Raw genomic sequence first — 19600 nt, forward strand, 5'->3', positions numbered from 1 at the left:
AACTACTGCTGTGTCATGATCGACTTAGGCAGATGTTTAAAGTTTAGTCAATGGGCAGATGGTATCTCTTTACAAATTCTTCAAGTTAGCAGTTACAGGCTTCAACTATGCTGTGGTAGTTAGGAAGATGGGTCACCAGGACCTCTTTCAAGGAAGATCTTGCTGCTGAGCTTCAGAGAATGTGGCTAGCAGACAGCCTCCTGCTGTCAGCTCCTGCAGAGAGCCATTTCACCTGGGAGTATGCCCTTCCCAGGGCAACTGGCCTTCAGCAGGTGAGCTAAGCAGGCAACACTTGGCTCTACCAGGTTGGCCAATCTTTGTCAGGCCTGTATCGCAGCATGACTTCTCCCTCTGCCCAATCCTACTTTCCTCTCCCCTCCTTTCACATGTGTCTATTTCTAATAAACATCTTGCACTCCAAACTGTCTGTATTTGCATCCAGAGAACACAACCTGCTTATGACATGTCTTTTTCATTTGCATTCTCACTTCATTTTACTGCAAATCTCAGGAATATGCTTGTGTAGGTCCAACTCTTGGAATGATCATGATACTTAAAGAGCATGCTTTTCAGCGTCTAGACTTCACTTTATTTAATGAAAGAAAAGAATATAGGTAGATTTCTCCCTGCATTATCCCGCATGGTACACAGAAGAGGATATAATTATTGTCAATAAGTTCTTTTCTCTATGAAAATTGCCTATAAAACCATAAATGCAAAAATAGCACACATTCAGGCATGTATTCCTACAGTATTATTGATTATTGAGCAACTTCTACACACAAGGCACAGGTGAAAAAAGCAGTGAAAAAGCTCCTGCTCTACAGGAGTCTGCATTCTAGTGGTTGCGACAGAAAAAATAAATCAGTAATTAATAAATGTAACGCAATACCAGGGTCTGTGAGGAAAAATAAAGTAGGGTAGGTGAGAGGATAGAAAATGATTGAAGAAGCATCTTATTGTCTTAAAACTATAGACAGCGAGAAATGCTGCAATCCACACATGGCTGGGCTTGCACAGTCACATATACATTTAGAAAGTCACTTTCCTTGACAGTATGTATCGTTTTTGTTCCAGTGAAGAATTCATCATGCTCAATTTTCCTAAAATAATATTTCCTCTGCATTGTGAGTCCACCTGCTGCATGAGACATAAAATCTTAAATCTATGATACTAACCTATATAGCAATGTTGTCTTGGGGAAAGAGCAGCCCGAACCATCATAAGCTGTAGTCAGACACAGCTGTCTCAGGCAGATGGCTTTAGTGGGCAATATCATGAGCTTGCCAGGTTTTTTAAAATATGAAAGGGTTTTCTGCCTCATTAGTACTCCATGGTTGACCATCCACAAACACCTGGCGTTCACGCTTCTTCCTCTTGTGGAAATATCACTATACATAGTCTTAGCTCTAAAGGATTTATGTTATATAATTTTTGCCCAAAGAATCTAATACTTAGATAATCTACAAAAACACCATTTGGAAAAACCCTTCCTCATGTAGTTTGAGATGAAAAATTGAAATCAGGACCAATAAGGAAACGGTGTAGTGGAAGAAGCACACTAAATTACTTTGCTCCTTCTCAGTACTCAAACTACTTTGTCCAGAAGGAATCCCAGGTGGCCTTCACAGTTCTCTGTTTACACCATCAATATAAGAATGAATAACACAAACAACAGTTTCTTTCCAAGAATAACTGTGTGCATCTCTACTTTTTTCTTCTCACACTCGACAAGCACTTTGTCATCATCATCTTCAACACATACATTAGGTAAACACCAACATTACTAATTACAACTTGCTAAAGGCAAGAATCATAACATATCTACACCTTGTTCAACTCTTGTTATGAGGTAAAGCGGAAAAAGCAATAGACTTGGAGTTTGGAGAAGCAGTTTAAATTCAGGTACTGTGATTTATTAGCTTCTTAAAAGATTAAACTGTCCCAAGGTTATAAATTTCAGTGTTTATATTTGTAAAATGGAGATAACATCCACCCAAATACTTTACAAGGTCAGTAAAGAAATGTGTTTTAAAGTACTTGAAAACTACAAAACGATCTGCAAATGTAAGGTATTGATATCACTGGAGTTTAGATTTAAATTTTAACATATTATTCTGATATAATTTTCAATTGATCAATAAAAAATACCTTCATTTAAGAGGTCTTTATTCACTACCTTCTGTGTTACACTATGGGGAATATTAAAAAGGATAGCTATCTATGTTATCAAGGAGCTTACAAATCAGATTTCAGAAGGGGAAATATGGAGGAAAGATGTGGTTTTGGTTTTTGCCAGTACTGAGTACTTTCTATGTGACAGATATTATTACAGTGTTTTATATGTAGTAACTCTTTTAATTTTCAGAAACCTACGACAAAGGTAAAGGTAATATTTTTATCTCATTTACAGTTTAAGAAGATGAGGCACAAGAAGTTTGGAAACTTGCCCAAGTCTGGAATCCTAGTAACTATTAGAGTTAAGTCACACACTCAGGCAAGTTGACCACAATGTTACATTACATCTCAAGTTCGGCAGAAAACACACACACATATATGCATCATTAATAATAACTAATGAGGATTAATAATACTAAGGCATCAATGAGGATTAATAATACTAAGGCAGTATTGATGCATCAATACTATATCAATACTGCCTTAGTATTATTGATCCTCATTAGTATGATAAATACAAAGATCACCCTGGGGAGGGGTAGTCAAGGAAATCTTCATGATATGAAACCAAAACTAGATCCAAACTTGTTTTGAGGATTCAGGTAAGAAAAATTAAATAAAGGACTAATAGAGTATCACTTTCCATATGTACTTTTTGAGGGTACAATAGGTATATATCCTTGATTAATATATAACATATTATATAATATATAAATTATATAACATTACATAATAAATAAAATATACTATAACATATAAATTATATTTATATATTATTTAATTAATTTAATATATATTTATATATTATATATTTATGTTATATATTAATATATTATTTATAATACATAACATATGTTACATAATTCTATATTTATATATTATGAATATATTAAAATTATTTATAATATATAATATATATTAATATATTATATATGGAGAATGTAAAAATACAATATATATCTGAAATATCTCATTGGATATGTACTTTTATAGACTAGAGTTATTTCATAATTAAAACAGACTTAAAGCAATGTCTGATTACTTATCCATATACCTACCAGTCTTAATCCATTTTATTTAAAGAGCTACAATTTAAATATTTTCCTATAATCAAGATCATTAAATCTTGGCCTATTAAAATGGAAAATAACTTGAAATAGAATACTTGATGTCTTTTCATAATAAAAAATGCCACCAGGCAAATTATTTTCAGTCTGCATGAGTAGCACTGTGTCAATTTTCCATGATACAGACAGGAGGCTGCCTCACTCACTCCTCTGGGTTTTTATATTTGCTGTAATTATAACATTTTATATATAGGAAAGCAATTTTGAGAGCTACTTTTCAAGCGGCATACAAAACAATGGCCTCATTGAAATTTCCAGCAGAACATGTACATTGATTGCTTGTTGGTCCTGCATGTAGCTGATGAAACTTACCAAGTGATATGTCTGGGCCTTTAAAACGTTGAGATCAATAAAGTTTTCTTCATTATCTGTCTCTTCTTCCTTAGAAAATAAACAAATTTTTAAAAAATTATTAAAAACTATAATTAAAAAATATATTTCCAGTTTTCACCTATATGCTATACTAGGCTATATTAAACTTGATATAAAGACTAGTGTAGGAAAGGGTATTTAAAAGCCTAGTGAACGTGTGCATAAAGCAGGGCACAATATTATTAACAGTTCATCTGTTTTCTGAGGTTTTGATGGTATTACTACTTAAATAGCACCATTTTTGCAGTCAATAAAGAAAGGAAAAAACGGGGGGAGGGAAAGGAAGGGAGCCATTGCTATAGAACTACAGATAAATATAAAAACAGGGCAAGAAACAAACCCAAGTGGCTGGCAAATTTGATATAAATAGAAGGAGTTAATGGATATTTTTGAGCAATAAGACTGAAATGGACAAAAATGAGAGGCTGACAGAGAATATTCTCATTTGCTCCGACCAATCACACTGATACATATTTTTGACATCTCATCTCTGGTATGTTCAAGCTTGATAAAATAATGGTTACCAGTACTGGTTGGTCCATGGTACTTAAATCTATTACAAAGGATAGTTTAGGTGGGTGCCAAGCTAATCCTAATCTGTAGACCAACTGGATGTAGAGGGCAGGGGTAGAAAGTGACCCTTTGAGAACCAACTCCCTCCCCAGTATGCAGTAAATATGGAGTCTGAGCAGGTTCTATGAGCATGTAAGACAAAACATGAGCTCCTCTTTTTTCATATGTCTTTGTGGTGACAAGTGACATAGTAAGTAACAAAAATTTAACAAGGATATTTCAACCTCAAGGACACAATAAAGACAATGGAACTGGGCCCTCAAGTCATGATTTTATAAAGAAAAAAGAGAATGTCAGTTGGTGAACACTTCCATATGTAGAACTGTACAAAGCTGTAGTAGATTTCAAAGATAATCCTTATCTTCAACCATTTATAAATATATAAGATACTGGTTCTCCAAGTGTGGTTCTGAGAGCAGCAGTAACAGCATCACTTAGGTATTCCTTAGAATGCAAATTCTAAGTCTCTATCCCATATCTCCTCAGAAACTATGGGGGTTGGAACAACGAAGGTAAGGTATGAGAACTATGCTAAACCTTGGAGAACCAGAAACATTTTAGTAAAATAAGAAACAACATAAATGTAGATTCTATACACTCCAGTGACACTTACTTTTTTTAGAGTGGGGCAGTAGAACAGAAATGCAGACAAAAGTGATCACTTTATATCTTAAAACTGAAGCAGAGGTATACACTTTTGACAAATGGCTTATTCTAGTCTGTGTTTGCACTAATAAGAGTCTACTTAACAACCAGAGTAAATGAGTGAAATGTCAATGACTTAATGCCCATGGGAGAAGAGACAAGTTTATAATGCTTTTACAATAACCTGATCAGTACTGTTTACATAGGCAATCAATAGATACTTGTTGAACTATACTGGACTGAACACTAATAGGTAAAAAGCTTTAATAGTAGGTACTAGAATGAATCAGCAACCAATATATGGTGCTGTTTCTCCCACAGCCAGGAATTTACAGGTCCAGGAATCAAGGGGTGGAAATGGAGTGGAATCACTTGCTATTACCCCTAGTAGCCCACTGGCAAAATTCTTGCTTCCTGTTCCCATGATCTTATGCTTTGCTGGCTTAGAGGTCTTAGTTCCAAAAGGAGGAATTCTTCAACCAGAAGATACAACAACGATTTGATTGAACAGAAATTAAGACTGCCACCTGGCCACTTTGGGTTCCTCATACCTCTGAATCGACATGGCAAAGAAGGCAATTACTGTATTGGCTGGCATGACTGATCCTATTAACAGGACACTGGACTACTCCAAAATCGAAGGAAGAGTATTCTAAAATACAGGAGATCTTTTAAGGCATGGTATTATCATGCCCTGTGATTAAAAATCAACAGAAAACTACAACAACCAAATCCAGGCAGGTCTACTTACTGGCTCAGACACTTCAGTAATAAAGATCTGAGTCACCCCACCAGGTAAAGAACTATAACCAGCTGAGGTGCTTACTGAAGGCAAGGGGAATACAGAATAGGTAGTGAAAAATGGTAGTTATAAACACAACTACAAGCATGTGACCAGTTACAGAAATGAGAATTGTGATTGTCATGAATATTTCCTAGTTGCTATGAATATATCTGTATGTGTTTTTGTTTTCTTTACTCTTATTCCCTTATCATGTAACACAGATGTACTGACTTTATATCATAGTATTTAAGTATTGTTACTTTTGTAATATTTAAGTGATATCAGGGAGAAGAGTAGGTATCACTTATGGACTTTATCTCCTCTTCTGGAGAAGGAATTAGAGCAATATCTATTGTATGCAGAGCAGTTACATTCTATTAGATCAAATTATAACCATGCTATGTATGGTCTTTATTTGAAGATTATGGTTTAAGAAGATGTATATGGGTGGTAAGGTGACAAGGGGTCGACTTTTGATGGTTAATTTTATGTGTCAATTTGACTGAGCCACAAGGTGCCTTGGTGTTGGTTAAACATTATTCAGAGTGTGTCTGTGAGGGTGTTTCTGAATGCAATAAATAATTGAATCAGTAGACTGAGTAAAGCAGATTGTCATCACCAATGCGCATGGGCTTTATTCAATCCACTGAAGGGCTGAATAGAACAAAAAAGCTGAGAAAGAGAATTTATCATCTTTGCCTCATTGTCACTGAAGACATTAGTCTTCTCTTGCCTTCTGACTCAGACTGAAACAAACTATCAGCTCAGCTCTCCTGGTCTTCAGGCCTTCAGACTCAAACTGGAACTACCATCAGCTCTTCTGGGTCTCCAGCTTGATAACTGTGGATCTTGGGGCCTTCTCAGCCTCCATAACCATGTGAGCCAATTCCTTAAGTCTTTTTCTATACGTGTGTGTGTGTGTGTACATCCTATTGGTTCTATTCCTCTGAAAAATCCAAACTAATTCATAGAAAAAGGATTAAGTTACTAAGTATTATTAAGAGAGCATTTAAGAGGAATTCAAATGTAAACAGGCTTAGAAAATTGTTTTGTAAGCTATTAGAATACATGAGGATTCTAATTTCAGTAAGTCAGAAGGCAGTCAAAAAATTTCCTATTAGTCTAATATGCCTTCTTAATTCTGACTGCCAATTACTATGGATATGATTATGTACAATAGGTGGGAATATTTTGTGTTATTGACCCCAACATATTTATAAAAATAATTATTAATGTGTCCTAGCTTGATATGGGCAATCCAAAATTAAAGGTTTCTAGTTTCTAGATGATTATAGGAGAACTTTGACTGTGAGAAATAATCTTTTTTTTTTTTTTGAGACAAGAGTCTTACTCTGTTGCCCAGGCCAGAGTACAGTGGTGCAATCTTGGTTAACTGCAACCTCCAACTCCCGGTTCAAGCCATTCTCTTGCCTCAGCCTCCCAAGTAGCTGGGACTACAGGCACATACCACCACACCTGGCTAATTTTTGTATTTTTGTAGAGATGGGGTTTCGCCATGTTAGCCAGGCTAATCTCAAACTCCTACCCTCAAGTGATCTGCCCACCCCAGCCTCCCAAAGTACTGGAATTACAGATGTGAGCCACCGCACCTGGCCAACCTTTACCATCCTTGAGCAACGCCACAAACTCAGACAACAGAATCATGTAATATCCCATCATCAAAAGGCTTCCTGGTGGTGACCCAGTCCTCCTTAAAGAGAAGAGTAGAAGTAACAGAGGGCTCCTTAGAATAATATGATGACAATAAAGAAGAAAAGAAATTAAAGAGACATGATGCAAGGGAATGAAGAGCCTCAGGGCCAACCCCTTTGAGGAAGGCCTTCAGTTTGCTCTTATGATAGTAGAAGGTCTTCACCTCATGGCTGGGAAGAAATGTGTGAAGAGACTGCTTTCCAGTATATTTCTCTAAATTCACACCCCCAATAATGGTGCCTTGAACTTTAAAGGGTTCCCAATTTAAAATGTGCTATAGTTTCTAAATGTTACACAACGATGTGCTGACAGTTTGATTTTATGGTCAAATATTTAATGAGTATGTATTATGCACCAGGCCCTGCACAATAAGCTGGACACACAACAATAAAAAAAATTACACATAGTTTCTGCCCTTGCAGATATTTTTCTTCTGACTAGTGGGTTTTTCTTTATTCCCCAGACTAGCAGTTTTTAGCTATATGCCTTTGAAGTTAAATATTAATGTACTAGAACCAGGTATCTGTTCATAAATTATTCATAACTATCAAATAGTTATTAAGAAGATAAGGGAATAAATAAGGTGAACAACTGGGGATATATGAGTACTTAATTTCTGAGCTTGAATGGAAAGATCTGTTACACAAAGAATAAAGTCTAAACTACTTTTCATGCCCAAAACAATCTGAACTCGGTCTATCTTCCAAGTTAATCTTATGCTACCCACCCCCTCACGTAGGAACTCTGGCCATAGTAGTTTTCTCTTAGTTCCTTGATGATGCTAAGCTTCCTCCTGCCTTCAAAGCTCTGGCACATGCTACACAGCCAGGGCCTTGCCCACTGCCTGCTACATAACAAGTGCTCAATAAGTATATGCAGAATGAATGAATATATCTTTGTCTTGACTTTCAAAATTCATCACATTAAAAAGTATCTTTCATATTGACAAGTTTTACAATGGTCTTTTTCCTTCTGTAAATAACAGTCATCTTTTTTTACATATATTGTTTAAATAAGGTTTATTTACATTGCTATTAAAAATACATGTTAAAACGTTAAAAATGCAAAGCATAGAAAACAATCATTCATAATTCTCCCACCCATATATAATGAACGCTAATATATTTATTTTTACCATATTTTACGTAATGTTATAACATAAAATTTGGAATCCTCTCAGTTAATTTTATAGCATATAGTATAAGTTACATTCCCATGTCAATAACTTTGTATTTTTCTTTGTAAACTTTGTAAACTTTTTTTTTGTAGAGACAGGGTCTTGCTCTGTCACTCAGGCTGTAGTGGAGTGGCATGATCATGGCTTACTGCACTTTCAAACTCCCGGGCTCAAGCGATCTTCCCACCTCAGCCTCCTGAGTAGTTAGGACTACAGGCATGCATCACCATGCCTAGCATTTTTTTCTTTTTTCTTTTTGGTAGAGATGAGGACTCACTACATTGCCCAGGTTGGTCTCAAACTCCTGGCCTGAAGCAATCCTCCCACTGCTTCCTGAAGTGCTAGGATTACAGGTATGAGCCAGCATGCCCCCCAACAATTTTTAATGGTGATATAGTTTGGATATATATGTCTCCTCCTTTGTCTCTGGTCCTTCTCTCCTCCTCTGCTCCTTCTCTGGCCATGTGAGATGCCTGCTCCCACTTTGTCTTACCATGGTTGTAAGCTTCCTGAGGCCCTCACCAGAAGCAGATGCTGGTGCTACACTTCTGGTATGCTCTGCAAAACTGTGAGCCAAAATAAACTTCTTTTCTTTATAACTTACCCAGCGTCTCAAGTATTCCTTCATAGCAACACAAAATGGACTAATACAAATGGCTTTATAATATTCTATTCAGATAGCATCTAATCTATTTAATGGTTATTTTTCAGCATTTGCTATTAAAATTTTGCAGTGATTAAAACCTCCATAGCATATACTAACTTAAATACTATACTAACCTCAATGCCAAATTTCAATTACTTATGTTAAACTAATTATCTATTGATTTTAAAAATTACCCCAAAATTTTAATTGATTTATGACAGCAAAATATAGTTGACCCTTGAACACCATGGGTTTGAACTGCATGGGTACACTTAAACACAAATTTTCTTTCATTTCTGCCACCCCTGAGACAGCAAGACCAACCCTTCCTCTTGCTCTTCTTCCTTAGGCTACTCAATATGAAGACAGAGAAGATACTTTTATGATTATCCACTTCCACTTAATAGTATATATGTTTTCTCTCCCTTATAACTTACTTAGTAACATTTTCTTTTCTCTAGCTTACTTTTAGTGTAAGAATACAATATATAATACACATACAAAATATGTGTTAACTGTTTATGTTATTGGTAAGGCTTCAAGTCAACAGTAGGCTATTAGTAAAGTTTTTGGGAGTCCAAAGTTATATGTGGATTTTCAGCTGTGTGGGGGCTGATGCCCATAACCCCCACATTGCTCAAGGGTCAGCTGTATACTATAAAGTTGTTTTTTTCCCCACCATTTCTGCTTGAAATCACATGTATACTCCCTAAAGTACCAGCATCAATCTAATTCAAGTTCTGAGAATTATCTTGAGAAAAAGTTCTTTTGTCTCTGTCATCTTTAGCTGCACACTATGGATGGCATGTAAAACATGTAAAAAGGCGCAGATTCTGCCAAACAACTTAAATAATGTTGATTATTTAAAAGCACTAAAAAAAATTCCTATTCATCCTAATTGTAGATGAATAAAGGAATTCCTTAGAAATGAATGGTATGCATATAAAGCAAAATTTATTAATCCCAAATTCTTTTGTTCTGTTTTAAATTATTTATTAGTCACAGTCTATCTAACATCATGAAGGGTTGTTATGAAAGTATTTACTCATATAACTAGTGGTATATATTTCCCTGAACAGTTTAAGAATCTCTGCTAAAATTCAGACCTCAATCATTAGCAAATACAAACATTAACTTAATCAAAAGTCTAAATGATGATACTCGGCACTGTATTTAAAAGCTTTTCTTCTTTAGAAACAATGAAATAAAATATATTCCAGATAATGGAAGTCTGGGGGAAATTAAGAGAATGGAAAGTGGCCGAAAGGTGAAAATGAACAGAAAGTTCAGCTACACACATACCACAAATTCTTCATCCACTTTATTTAATGTTAATTCTGCATCATCTTCTGCAACAGTTTCTTCTTCTAATTCTTCTACTGGGTATATTGGCCTAAAATAATAAGGTTAAACATGAGATGGTAAGTTTAATATTTAGTAAGACAAAAAATCATAATGCAAATATTATCTCTTCTATGCCAGGTTTTGTCCTTTTTCACTCCACTTCCATAATCACTGTTAAATGTTTCATGTATTTTTCCTAAAACTTTCTATGTAAAAAGCAAAAGTGGTTATCTTCAAATTTATAAAAAAATGAGATGATACTACGAATGGTGTTACCCAACTTAATGCTTCTCACCAATACACCATATTTAAATACATATGTATTTCTCATTATTTTTTACATACCTGTACTGTATTTCATTGAACAATCAATACCATAATTAATGTAACTGGTAGCCTATGACTGAACGTGGAGGCTTCTAATTATTTTGCTAGACAATATTGCAAAGATCATCTTTGTACATTTATCATTACACATACCGCTCAGAATAAATTTGTTCAAGTGAAATAGCTGGATAAACAACTTTGTACATGTTATTGTTTTGCTATATACTGCCAAAATAGGCTTCCAAAATGTTGCCCTAATTTAGACTCCAAACAATACTGAAGGAGAGTGACTCTATTTCCATATATTCACCAATATGATAAATAATACAAACTTTAATTTTAGCACATCAACCACGTGAAAAAAATCTCATTCTTGTTTTAACTGCATTTCTTTGGCATGAAAGTGATTGAACATCTTTTCATATTTTCATTGGTTATTTGCACTTCTTTTATGGTGAAATGTCTATTTATACTCTTTACTTTTTGGCTTTTTGTATATTAAGAAAATTATTGTTTTGCCTAACCTCTCAAAAATTATTCCCCTAGTATATTACTTATAATCTGGGCTATTCAAGATTGTTACAGTTCTTATTAGATAGAGTTGGTAACCTTTTCTTGCACAGACCCTAGCTTTAACATCATATATTTGAGGCTTTCTGTCATACTACAACCCCTACACTCCTCTGGTCTTTTAATACTTCTATAGTTTTGCTTTTCACATTCACACCTTTGATCAATCTGAAGTTTATTTTAACATAGGTAATAAGAAGGATTCCAGCTTTCTTCTTATTTCCAAAACGTAAAATTAGTGGTCCTAACATTAAACTTTGTAAAATCATGTATTCATCAAGATTAATGACACATATCCTATATTAAAAGTACTCAAATGTATTTGGGTTTATTTATGAAAATTTATTTTTTTTTCCTTTTTTTATCCAGTAACAAAGCTAGAGAGAAAACTTGTATTAAAAACTTCTACCTGGCTGGGTGTGATGGCTCACATCTATAATCTCAGCACTTTGGGAGGCCAAGGCAGGTGGACTGCCTGAGACCAGGAGTTTGAGACCAGCCTGGGCAACATGGCGAAACCCCGTCTTGACAAAAAAAATTAAAAATTAGCTGGGAGTGGTGGTGTGCACCTGTAGTTCCAGCTATGTGGGAGGCTGAGGTGGGAGGATCGCTTGAGCCCAGCAGGCAGAGGTTCACCCCAGCCTGGGCGACAGAGTGAAACCCTGTCGTAAAACACGAAAACCCACGCCTCAATCATGTTAACAGAATACAAAAATCAACATTTACTATTATGCAAAATACTGTGAACTAAATCAATCATCTTAAATAATAAATTTCCTAATTTTTCATTAATTAGAAAATATCTCAAAGGCCATGTTCTTCCAGGATTCATTTTGACATTTAGAGATATAAAAAATTCATCTATATGTAATGTCTATCTCATTTACATGTTACATAGCTGATATATTCTCTAATGTTGACTACTTTTCAGCTTCCTCCTTTTATTCCTCATTTAAACATAGTCCTTATAAATTATCCAAGTCACAGTCTCTTCAATAAATGGTGCTAAAAAACAAAAAAAAGAAAAATAAATAGTAATGGGAAAACTGGATATCTACACGCAAAAGAATGAAACTAGACCCCTACCTCTAACCACTTATAAAAACCAACTCAAAATGGATTAAAGACTTAAATATACAATCTGAAACTGAAACTAATAGGAAATGTGGGAGAAAACACTTCATGACTTTGGTCTGGGCAAGAATTTTTTGAATAAGACCTCAAAACCACAGGCAATAAAAGCAAAAATAGACAAACACGATTACATCAAACTTAAGGAAACAATCAAAAGAGTGAAGAGACAGCCCACAGAATGGGAGAAAATATTTGCAAACCACCCATCTGAGAAGAAGTTAACATCCAGTATGTATAAGAAACTCAAGCAACTCAATAGCAAAGCAACAACAAAAACTAGTCCAATTTTTTAAATGGGCAAAAGATCTTAATAGACATTTCTCAAAAAGTACTATAGAAATAGCCAACAGATACATGCAAAAATGCTCGACATCACTAATCATCAGGGAAATGCAAATCAAAACCACAATGAGATATCATCTCAACCCAGTTAGAATGGGGATTACCCAATCCCTCACCCCTCAAAATAACAAAGCCTGATGAGGATATGGAGAAGGGGGTACCCTTGAACACTATTAGTGGGTATGTAAATTATTAGTACAGACACTATGGCAAACACTATGGAGGTGCCTCAAAAAAACTAAAAATAGCACTACTCAATTATCCAACAATCCCACTACTGATTATATATCTAAAATAAATGTAATCGGTATGTTAGAGATATCTGCACTCCCATGTTTATTGCAGCACTATTCACAATACTCAAGATATGGAATCCAACCTAAGTATCCATAAAAGGTTGAATAGAAAAAGAAAATGTGGCATATTTTCACAGTGTAATACTATTCAATCATAAAAGAGAATGAAATTCTGTCATTTGTAGCAATCTGTATAAGCATGGAGGACATTATGTCAAGTGAAATAAGTCAGGCACAGAAAGATAAATATAGAAGTAGAGAGTATAATAGTGGTTACCATAGGATGGGAAGGGTAGGGGGAAGGGAGGATGGGGAGAAGTTGGTCAAAGTGGGTGAGTACAAAGTTACAGTTAGAAGGAATAAGTTCTAGTGCTCCAATGCACAGTAGGGTGACTACAGTTAACAATATTATATATTAATTAATAATATATATTTGAAAATAGCTCAAAGAGATTTGGAATGTTCTCACCACAATAAAATGATAAACATTTGAAATGATGAATATGTTAATTTCACTAACTTGATCACTGTATATTGTACACATGTGTCAAAACATCACATTGTACTCCAAAATTTGCACAGTTATGTATCAATTAAAAACAAAACTAAAAAATAAATTATCCAAATTACAATACATAGGCCAGGAATAAGATGTGCTGAGAAACAAAGGAAGTGCAAAATAGAATAGTGTTTGAGATATTACACCACAGCTTCTGGTGAATTTAGAATATATTAGGCTATGAATTTAGTAGTTTTTAAAAATGCTAAATACAGCAGCACATCTCATAACTTATTTTCTCTTGAAATTTAATAAAGTATTATGCACCATGTAGTCATTCTTTATATTGTACTAAATAATAATGTTTGGATTGAAGCATATGAAATTGCCATTTTTTTAGTTTAAAAATAGATGAATACAAGTAATTTCATATGGCTCATCCCAATGATAACCTAATTCAAGGAAGCTATTAAACTTAATAGGGAGATTATACCTAAAAGAATATAATTGAATATACATTAAAATGTTAACAGGGAATTTTATACATATGTGTATATATATACACACACATCTTTCTACAGAAGTTAGTTCTAATAACAAAAAAAAAAACACTGCTTACTCATATTTTACCTGAATAGTGCCTTCTACATTCTAACCTATTAAAAATCCCAAACTGCAAAGCATAAAATTTATGTTTTCTAATTATAATCTCTATAAATTGAGTTTCCAAATGTTCTATTTCATCTATATGCTCAATATCTATTAAAACATCTAAGATAGACCAAGCATTATGCTAACAGAGTACTTGTGAAGACTTCATGATTTCTAGCAAGAACATCAGAAGAGTAAAGAACAATTTTATACCATAGGATAAATATAATAATAAATATAATAATAGAAATAAACAAAGCACTGTCAGGTTGGACACAAAAGCAATGAACAACGTCTAGGAGAGTGTCAGGTAGTTTCTTCAGTATTATTCTTGCCCAGTAACTACTAGCAAAGGAGAAAATCCCACTTAAAGTACTATATTAATTTCAATTTTTTCCTTAAATCTGTAGCTATCAGTTCCCTCTGTGTATGTATTACGCTTATGTGTGTAAACACATGTACAAGAGACTTTTAAAAAAAGTCCAGAATTTACAAAGATACATAGTCACAGTTAAACCTTCAATAATTACATATTTGAACAGAGAAGGGGCACAATAATATGTAACACATTACTTCAGAATTAGTTTTGAAGACATCAGACATTCTAATTTTGTCTATACTGGCTTTTCTTAATTATCTGTAGCATTTTCAATTTAGAATAGTCAAAAGGAAATAATTCTTTTATGTTCAATTAAACAGCTCTGCACCCTCAGAGGAAAATGCTATGCACATAAAATTACTATTATCAGGTTGGGTAATATTTTACCTTTTCCAGGTGAAACCAATATATTTCAATGCTTCTTCAGCTAAGCAATCAAGAACATAGCATACATGTTCTCCATAACCTGACTTTAATTTTGAAGGAGGAAAATCTGCAGTTCTCCCCTGAAAAACAAAAGAAAAAACAGGGTATTATTTGTCAGTTATACTCCAAATGTCAAAATTTAAGCAAAGAACTGCTGAATGGATGTATCACTTTTCTTTCAAATGATTTACAATAACTGTAATTACATTGCTTCATAGAAATCCATTTCAAGTCTTTGTAACCTATTGATACATAAAAATACTGAAAATAAAGATTTTTATTGTTAAATGTATCAAATTAAAAGGCAGTAACATTATAGCAAAACAAATTATTGATCTTATTAGAGTGAGAAGAAACCAGTAAAACTATTTAAATAACTATGTTAAGGACAGAATGATTCACTTGTCAAAAATTAATAACATTTGTACCAAAAAATATCTTACTGCCTGCCCAGGAAAAGTCAGAAATGAAAAAGCACAACTGCTATCATGGTCTTAAGTACAAGTTCCCTTTCAGAATATAAAGTGTTTTGACTTTGTAGGGTATATTTTTTAATTATCATTTTTTACATCAAGAATTAACCATTCCAAAATTTACCTCTCAAATATATCAAGACTTTATATATATATGTGTATATATTACTTTGGGCTAATAAAGAGTATATACTGAACATTTTCAGAAGTGACATTAATGTTATAATACAAACTATTTTAAGGAGGTTTTACCTGAAAATAAATTCATAATAATATATACAGAGGAGTCATCTAAATGGCTAGCATTTGTTATTAAATTATCAGTGTTAAAATTCATAACTTGAGAACATGGAGAAAGAAGGGTTGTTTACACTTACAAACGACCGAAGCTCAGATAGTATGTTAGATATCGTGGCATTAGGGTCATCATATTCTTGAGGCTGCTCAAAGGGACGTCCTGCTTTATTAATCAACCAAGCAGCAAGAGTACAAAACATGTAGAACTGTTCACCAGGGTTGGTAGGCAGTGCAAAATAGTGTCTGTTTCAAAACAAGGAGGAATGGGGGTGTATGTGAAATAATGCAAATAAGTCTATAATGACTAATAGGGCCGAATTCACAACTGTCCAACAATCTTTCTTCCCCCCAATGGCCATCAAATCAAAAGGCCTCGATAATTCACCCTTTCAAGTTTCCAGTAATCCACAGCACTCACATTAAATTTTTAAATCATCAGGATTAGCGCAATTACTACTGTACCCAAAATATGAGATCAAAGACCTTACACCCGGGAAATGTAGTGCCTGTTAGAGCACAGAGCATGTAGAGTTTTTGCCAAAATGATTTAAGTGTCAGTAATAATATGCTAGTACCTTATTAACGAAAATGGTAATCTGGAAGAACCTCAGAGTTTAAAAGAGATCTCAAAAGATTACTCATTATGCATTTTTACTCTTTCTAACCTATCACCTATGGTAAACATTTGTTTTTATCTTGGCTGCATATTCAATCACCTGAGGAGCTAATAAAAATACTGGTACTTGGCCAAACATTGCTTCTTCCCTCATGAATGAATTAAATCAGAACTTCAGTGAGTGTAGGCCCAGTATGGGGTATATTTCAAAAGCTTTCTACATGTTTATAAGGTGTAGTCAGGATTAAGAAACTGTGAATGTCACATCACCAATCTAAAAAACATCTGTGGGCTCTTGCTTAATCCCCTGGTCTGCTAAACACAGTTCTATGAGGATCAGTATGATTTATACCTAAACATTATAGGAATAAAACTCACTAGCAACAACATTCAAGTCAGTTTAATCAAAGATCTTATTTTTCTTGTTCATGTGTAGCTATCATTATTATGTTTGCAATGTATTTACAACTATTATAATCATTGTCATAAAAATCAGTCGTGTACTCCTTCATGTTTCCCAAACTTTATCCTGCAGGATAAGTGTAAACGTTCTGGAAGATAACAGAAAGCTGGGAAGAAAAAAGGCCATGAAGTCCTTCCAGGTATATGCTCACTATCCTTTCAAAGCATCCACCCAACAAAAAGTCATCTTTTCCTTATTGGCAGATAACTCCTCTAGGGCACAGGAATGAACACCAATAGATACTGTAAACTTAGGACAGTGGTTCTCAAATATTAGTGTCCATCAGAATCCTCTGGAAGACTTACTGAAACAGACCACTAGTCCCCATCCTTATAATTACTGAAAAGGTAGATAGACCTGGGAAAGGGCCTGAGGCATTTCAGTTCTAGTAAGTGCCCAGGTGATGCTGATGCTGTTGGTCTGGTGATCACACTTTGAGAACCATTAGACTAGGATATTCCCACACAAATCCATGATTCAAAGTGTCCTGCTGAACCCCTGAAGACACAGAGATGACATCAACAGAACCTTAAGGTCATTTTCTTTTCATTTGAAAAATACACTTGGAAAAAAATGCATTTTTATTAATACAGGAAATGTTGGTTGTCTATACTATCCCGATCGATTCACTTTAATAATCCCAGGACTACCTTTTCTAACATGGATCAAGCAGCACTACTTTTTTCCTTTATCTTTTCTCCGACTATGGACTAATTTAATATGAACAGTTTACATAAAGCCTACATATCTTTCAATTCAATTTATTGGAAGAGAGCAGTGGAATGAGATTAAAACTATCAAGGGAAATTATTTGAGCCTGGCTGTAGACATTAAGTACTATAGATTCTTAATATTGATTGCCTTTTATGGAATAAAATAAACGTAAGTATTAAAGTGAAAGAAAAGCTATAAAACTGATTTACCTGGCTACTGCTAAGCTACAGTGATTTGAGGAGAAGGTCCTAGCCGACCACTACCTTCAGCAAGTAATGGCACTGCGTTCAGGATATGTTGGACTTCTCCCCCACCGGAACAAGGGTAGAACTTTAGGTTCTATGATAGGAGACAATTCAATAGTTGTCATTCGTCTTTTCCACTTTTCAGTTTCTGAGAGTATGGTTATTGCAAAGGCAGAAGTCTTTTAAACCATAGCAAGTAGTTAACAAATTTACTAGCCGCATTTAAGGCGCTCCTTCACAGGGTCGTAAGTACCCACGGTCCCCAGTTGTATAAACAGGGTCTTAAACAACAACAACAAAAAAACCCCAAACTAGAAAAAAAGCCTTAAGTGATAATGGCATTCCTCTCTGGAGACGAGATTTTGGGCGGTTTTATAATTTTTCTAGACATGTTCTTGTGTTTTTCTGAGTTTTCTACAATGAGTATTTGTGTTATCTTTACAATCATAAAATACAGTTTGTGTTTTGTGGTAATGCGTGTGTGTTAAAAAACAACAACAACAACAAAAAACAGGCAAGCTGTCTTCCAATCCTTTCTGCCGTTCCAAAACTTATTTATTCTCTCTACAAAAACACCAAGTCAGGGCTGCGTGAGCTCCACGGACCTCCCCGGAGTTTGGAGTGAAGTGCCCTTCCCTGGCTAGGCAGACGGAGGCAAGGAATTGCTAACCCGCTCTCACGGAATTGGTTCCCAGCAGGACCAAGGAGGGCATCTCCCTGGAGGCTAGCAGGCACCCAGGCGCTTGGGGACACCGGCACCCACCTGGACGGGGCCTTCAGGTTGCTCTTCCGGAGGAACTCCTCCTCGTAGCGGAGCAGCTTCAGCTTCTCCACCAAGTCCTCCATCACCACGAACATGTGGTAGGCCGCGCCGGGCCCCCGCTCCACGACCACTTCCCCGGTCCCTTCGCCACGGGACCTAGGCACGCCATCTTCCAAACCCGACGTCGTGACGACGGCCAGGGCAGCAGTCATCGCAGGACGGACAGAGTGCAGCGTGGGCTCAGGCCCACAGACCTCTGCGGCCTAAGCCGCCAGCCCTGCAGCCGCCAGTACAGCCACGACCGGTTACCAGGCGACCACCGGACAACCCGTCACCAGGGAAACTAGACTCCGCCTCCTTCCCTCCAATCAGGGCGGCTTTCCTGAATGACGTCACCCGTGGCCCGCCTCTTGCCCTGCCTCCGCGGAAATGGTGGTCGGGAAGCAGCACCGCCCCTCATGGAGGCGTGGCGTTCGCGCCCCACCCCCCGCTGCCTCTCCTCCCTCGGCTTCTGGAAGACTGAGGAGAGGCGGCTAGTGACTCTGAGCTGGCTTGAGGTGTGTTGGACCTGGTGGTTGCTAAAGGCAACTAAGCGGGCATCTGGGTCAGCTAGTAGCTGTTAAAAAGATTAAAGGGAGGTGAAGACGTGCAGTATTGAAGGCTGCACTGGCCCACTGATACCTTTATTTTCTCAGAATTGAGAAGCTGTTCATAGTTGTAAAGATAGTCAATACCATAGGTTTCACTTTTACTGCAGGAACTTTCCAACAAGAGGTTTCTCTCGTTCTTTCTTTTTTTAATTTTATCTTTCTCTCACTAGGCAATGCTGCACATAACAGTATACTG

The 19600-nt window shown here is 35.7% G+C and overlaps 1 protein-coding gene across 5 annotated transcripts in view; it reads right to left on the bottom strand.

The window, feature by feature from the left end:
- IFT57 (intraflagellar transport 57) overlaps nt 1-19209 on the bottom strand; it is a 65031-nt gene extending 45822 nt beyond the window's left edge. For 3 of the 5 annotated variants that reach the window (XR_004182040.1, XR_004182041.1, XM_003893890.3), the window contains exons 1-5: nt 18755-19167; nt 16034-16196; nt 15145-15263; nt 10518-10608; nt 3618-3686 (exon numbers count right to left, since the gene is read on the bottom strand). Coding sequence is in view for 3 of the 5 variants with exons in the window: in XM_003893890.3 (XP_003893939.1) it covers nt 3618-3686; nt 10518-10608; nt 15145-15263; nt 16034-16196; nt 18755-18966 (654 nt within the window). In the remaining 2 variants the exon portion in view is untranslated. Of the gene's footprint in view, nt 1-3617; nt 3687-10517; nt 10609-15144; nt 15264-16033; nt 16197-17955; nt 18086-18754 lie in introns of all 5 variants that reach the window. The other 2 variants (XM_031662983.1, XM_031662982.1) reach the window with 2 other exon arrangements.
- Nucleotides 19210-19600: the final 391 nt, after the last annotated feature.

The sequence above is a fragment of the Papio anubis genome, chromosome 2, assembly GCF_008728515.1.
Source record: "Papio anubis isolate 15944 chromosome 2, Panubis1.0, whole genome shotgun sequence".
Taxonomy (NCBI): domain Eukaryota; kingdom Metazoa; phylum Chordata; class Mammalia; order Primates; family Cercopithecidae; genus Papio; species Papio anubis.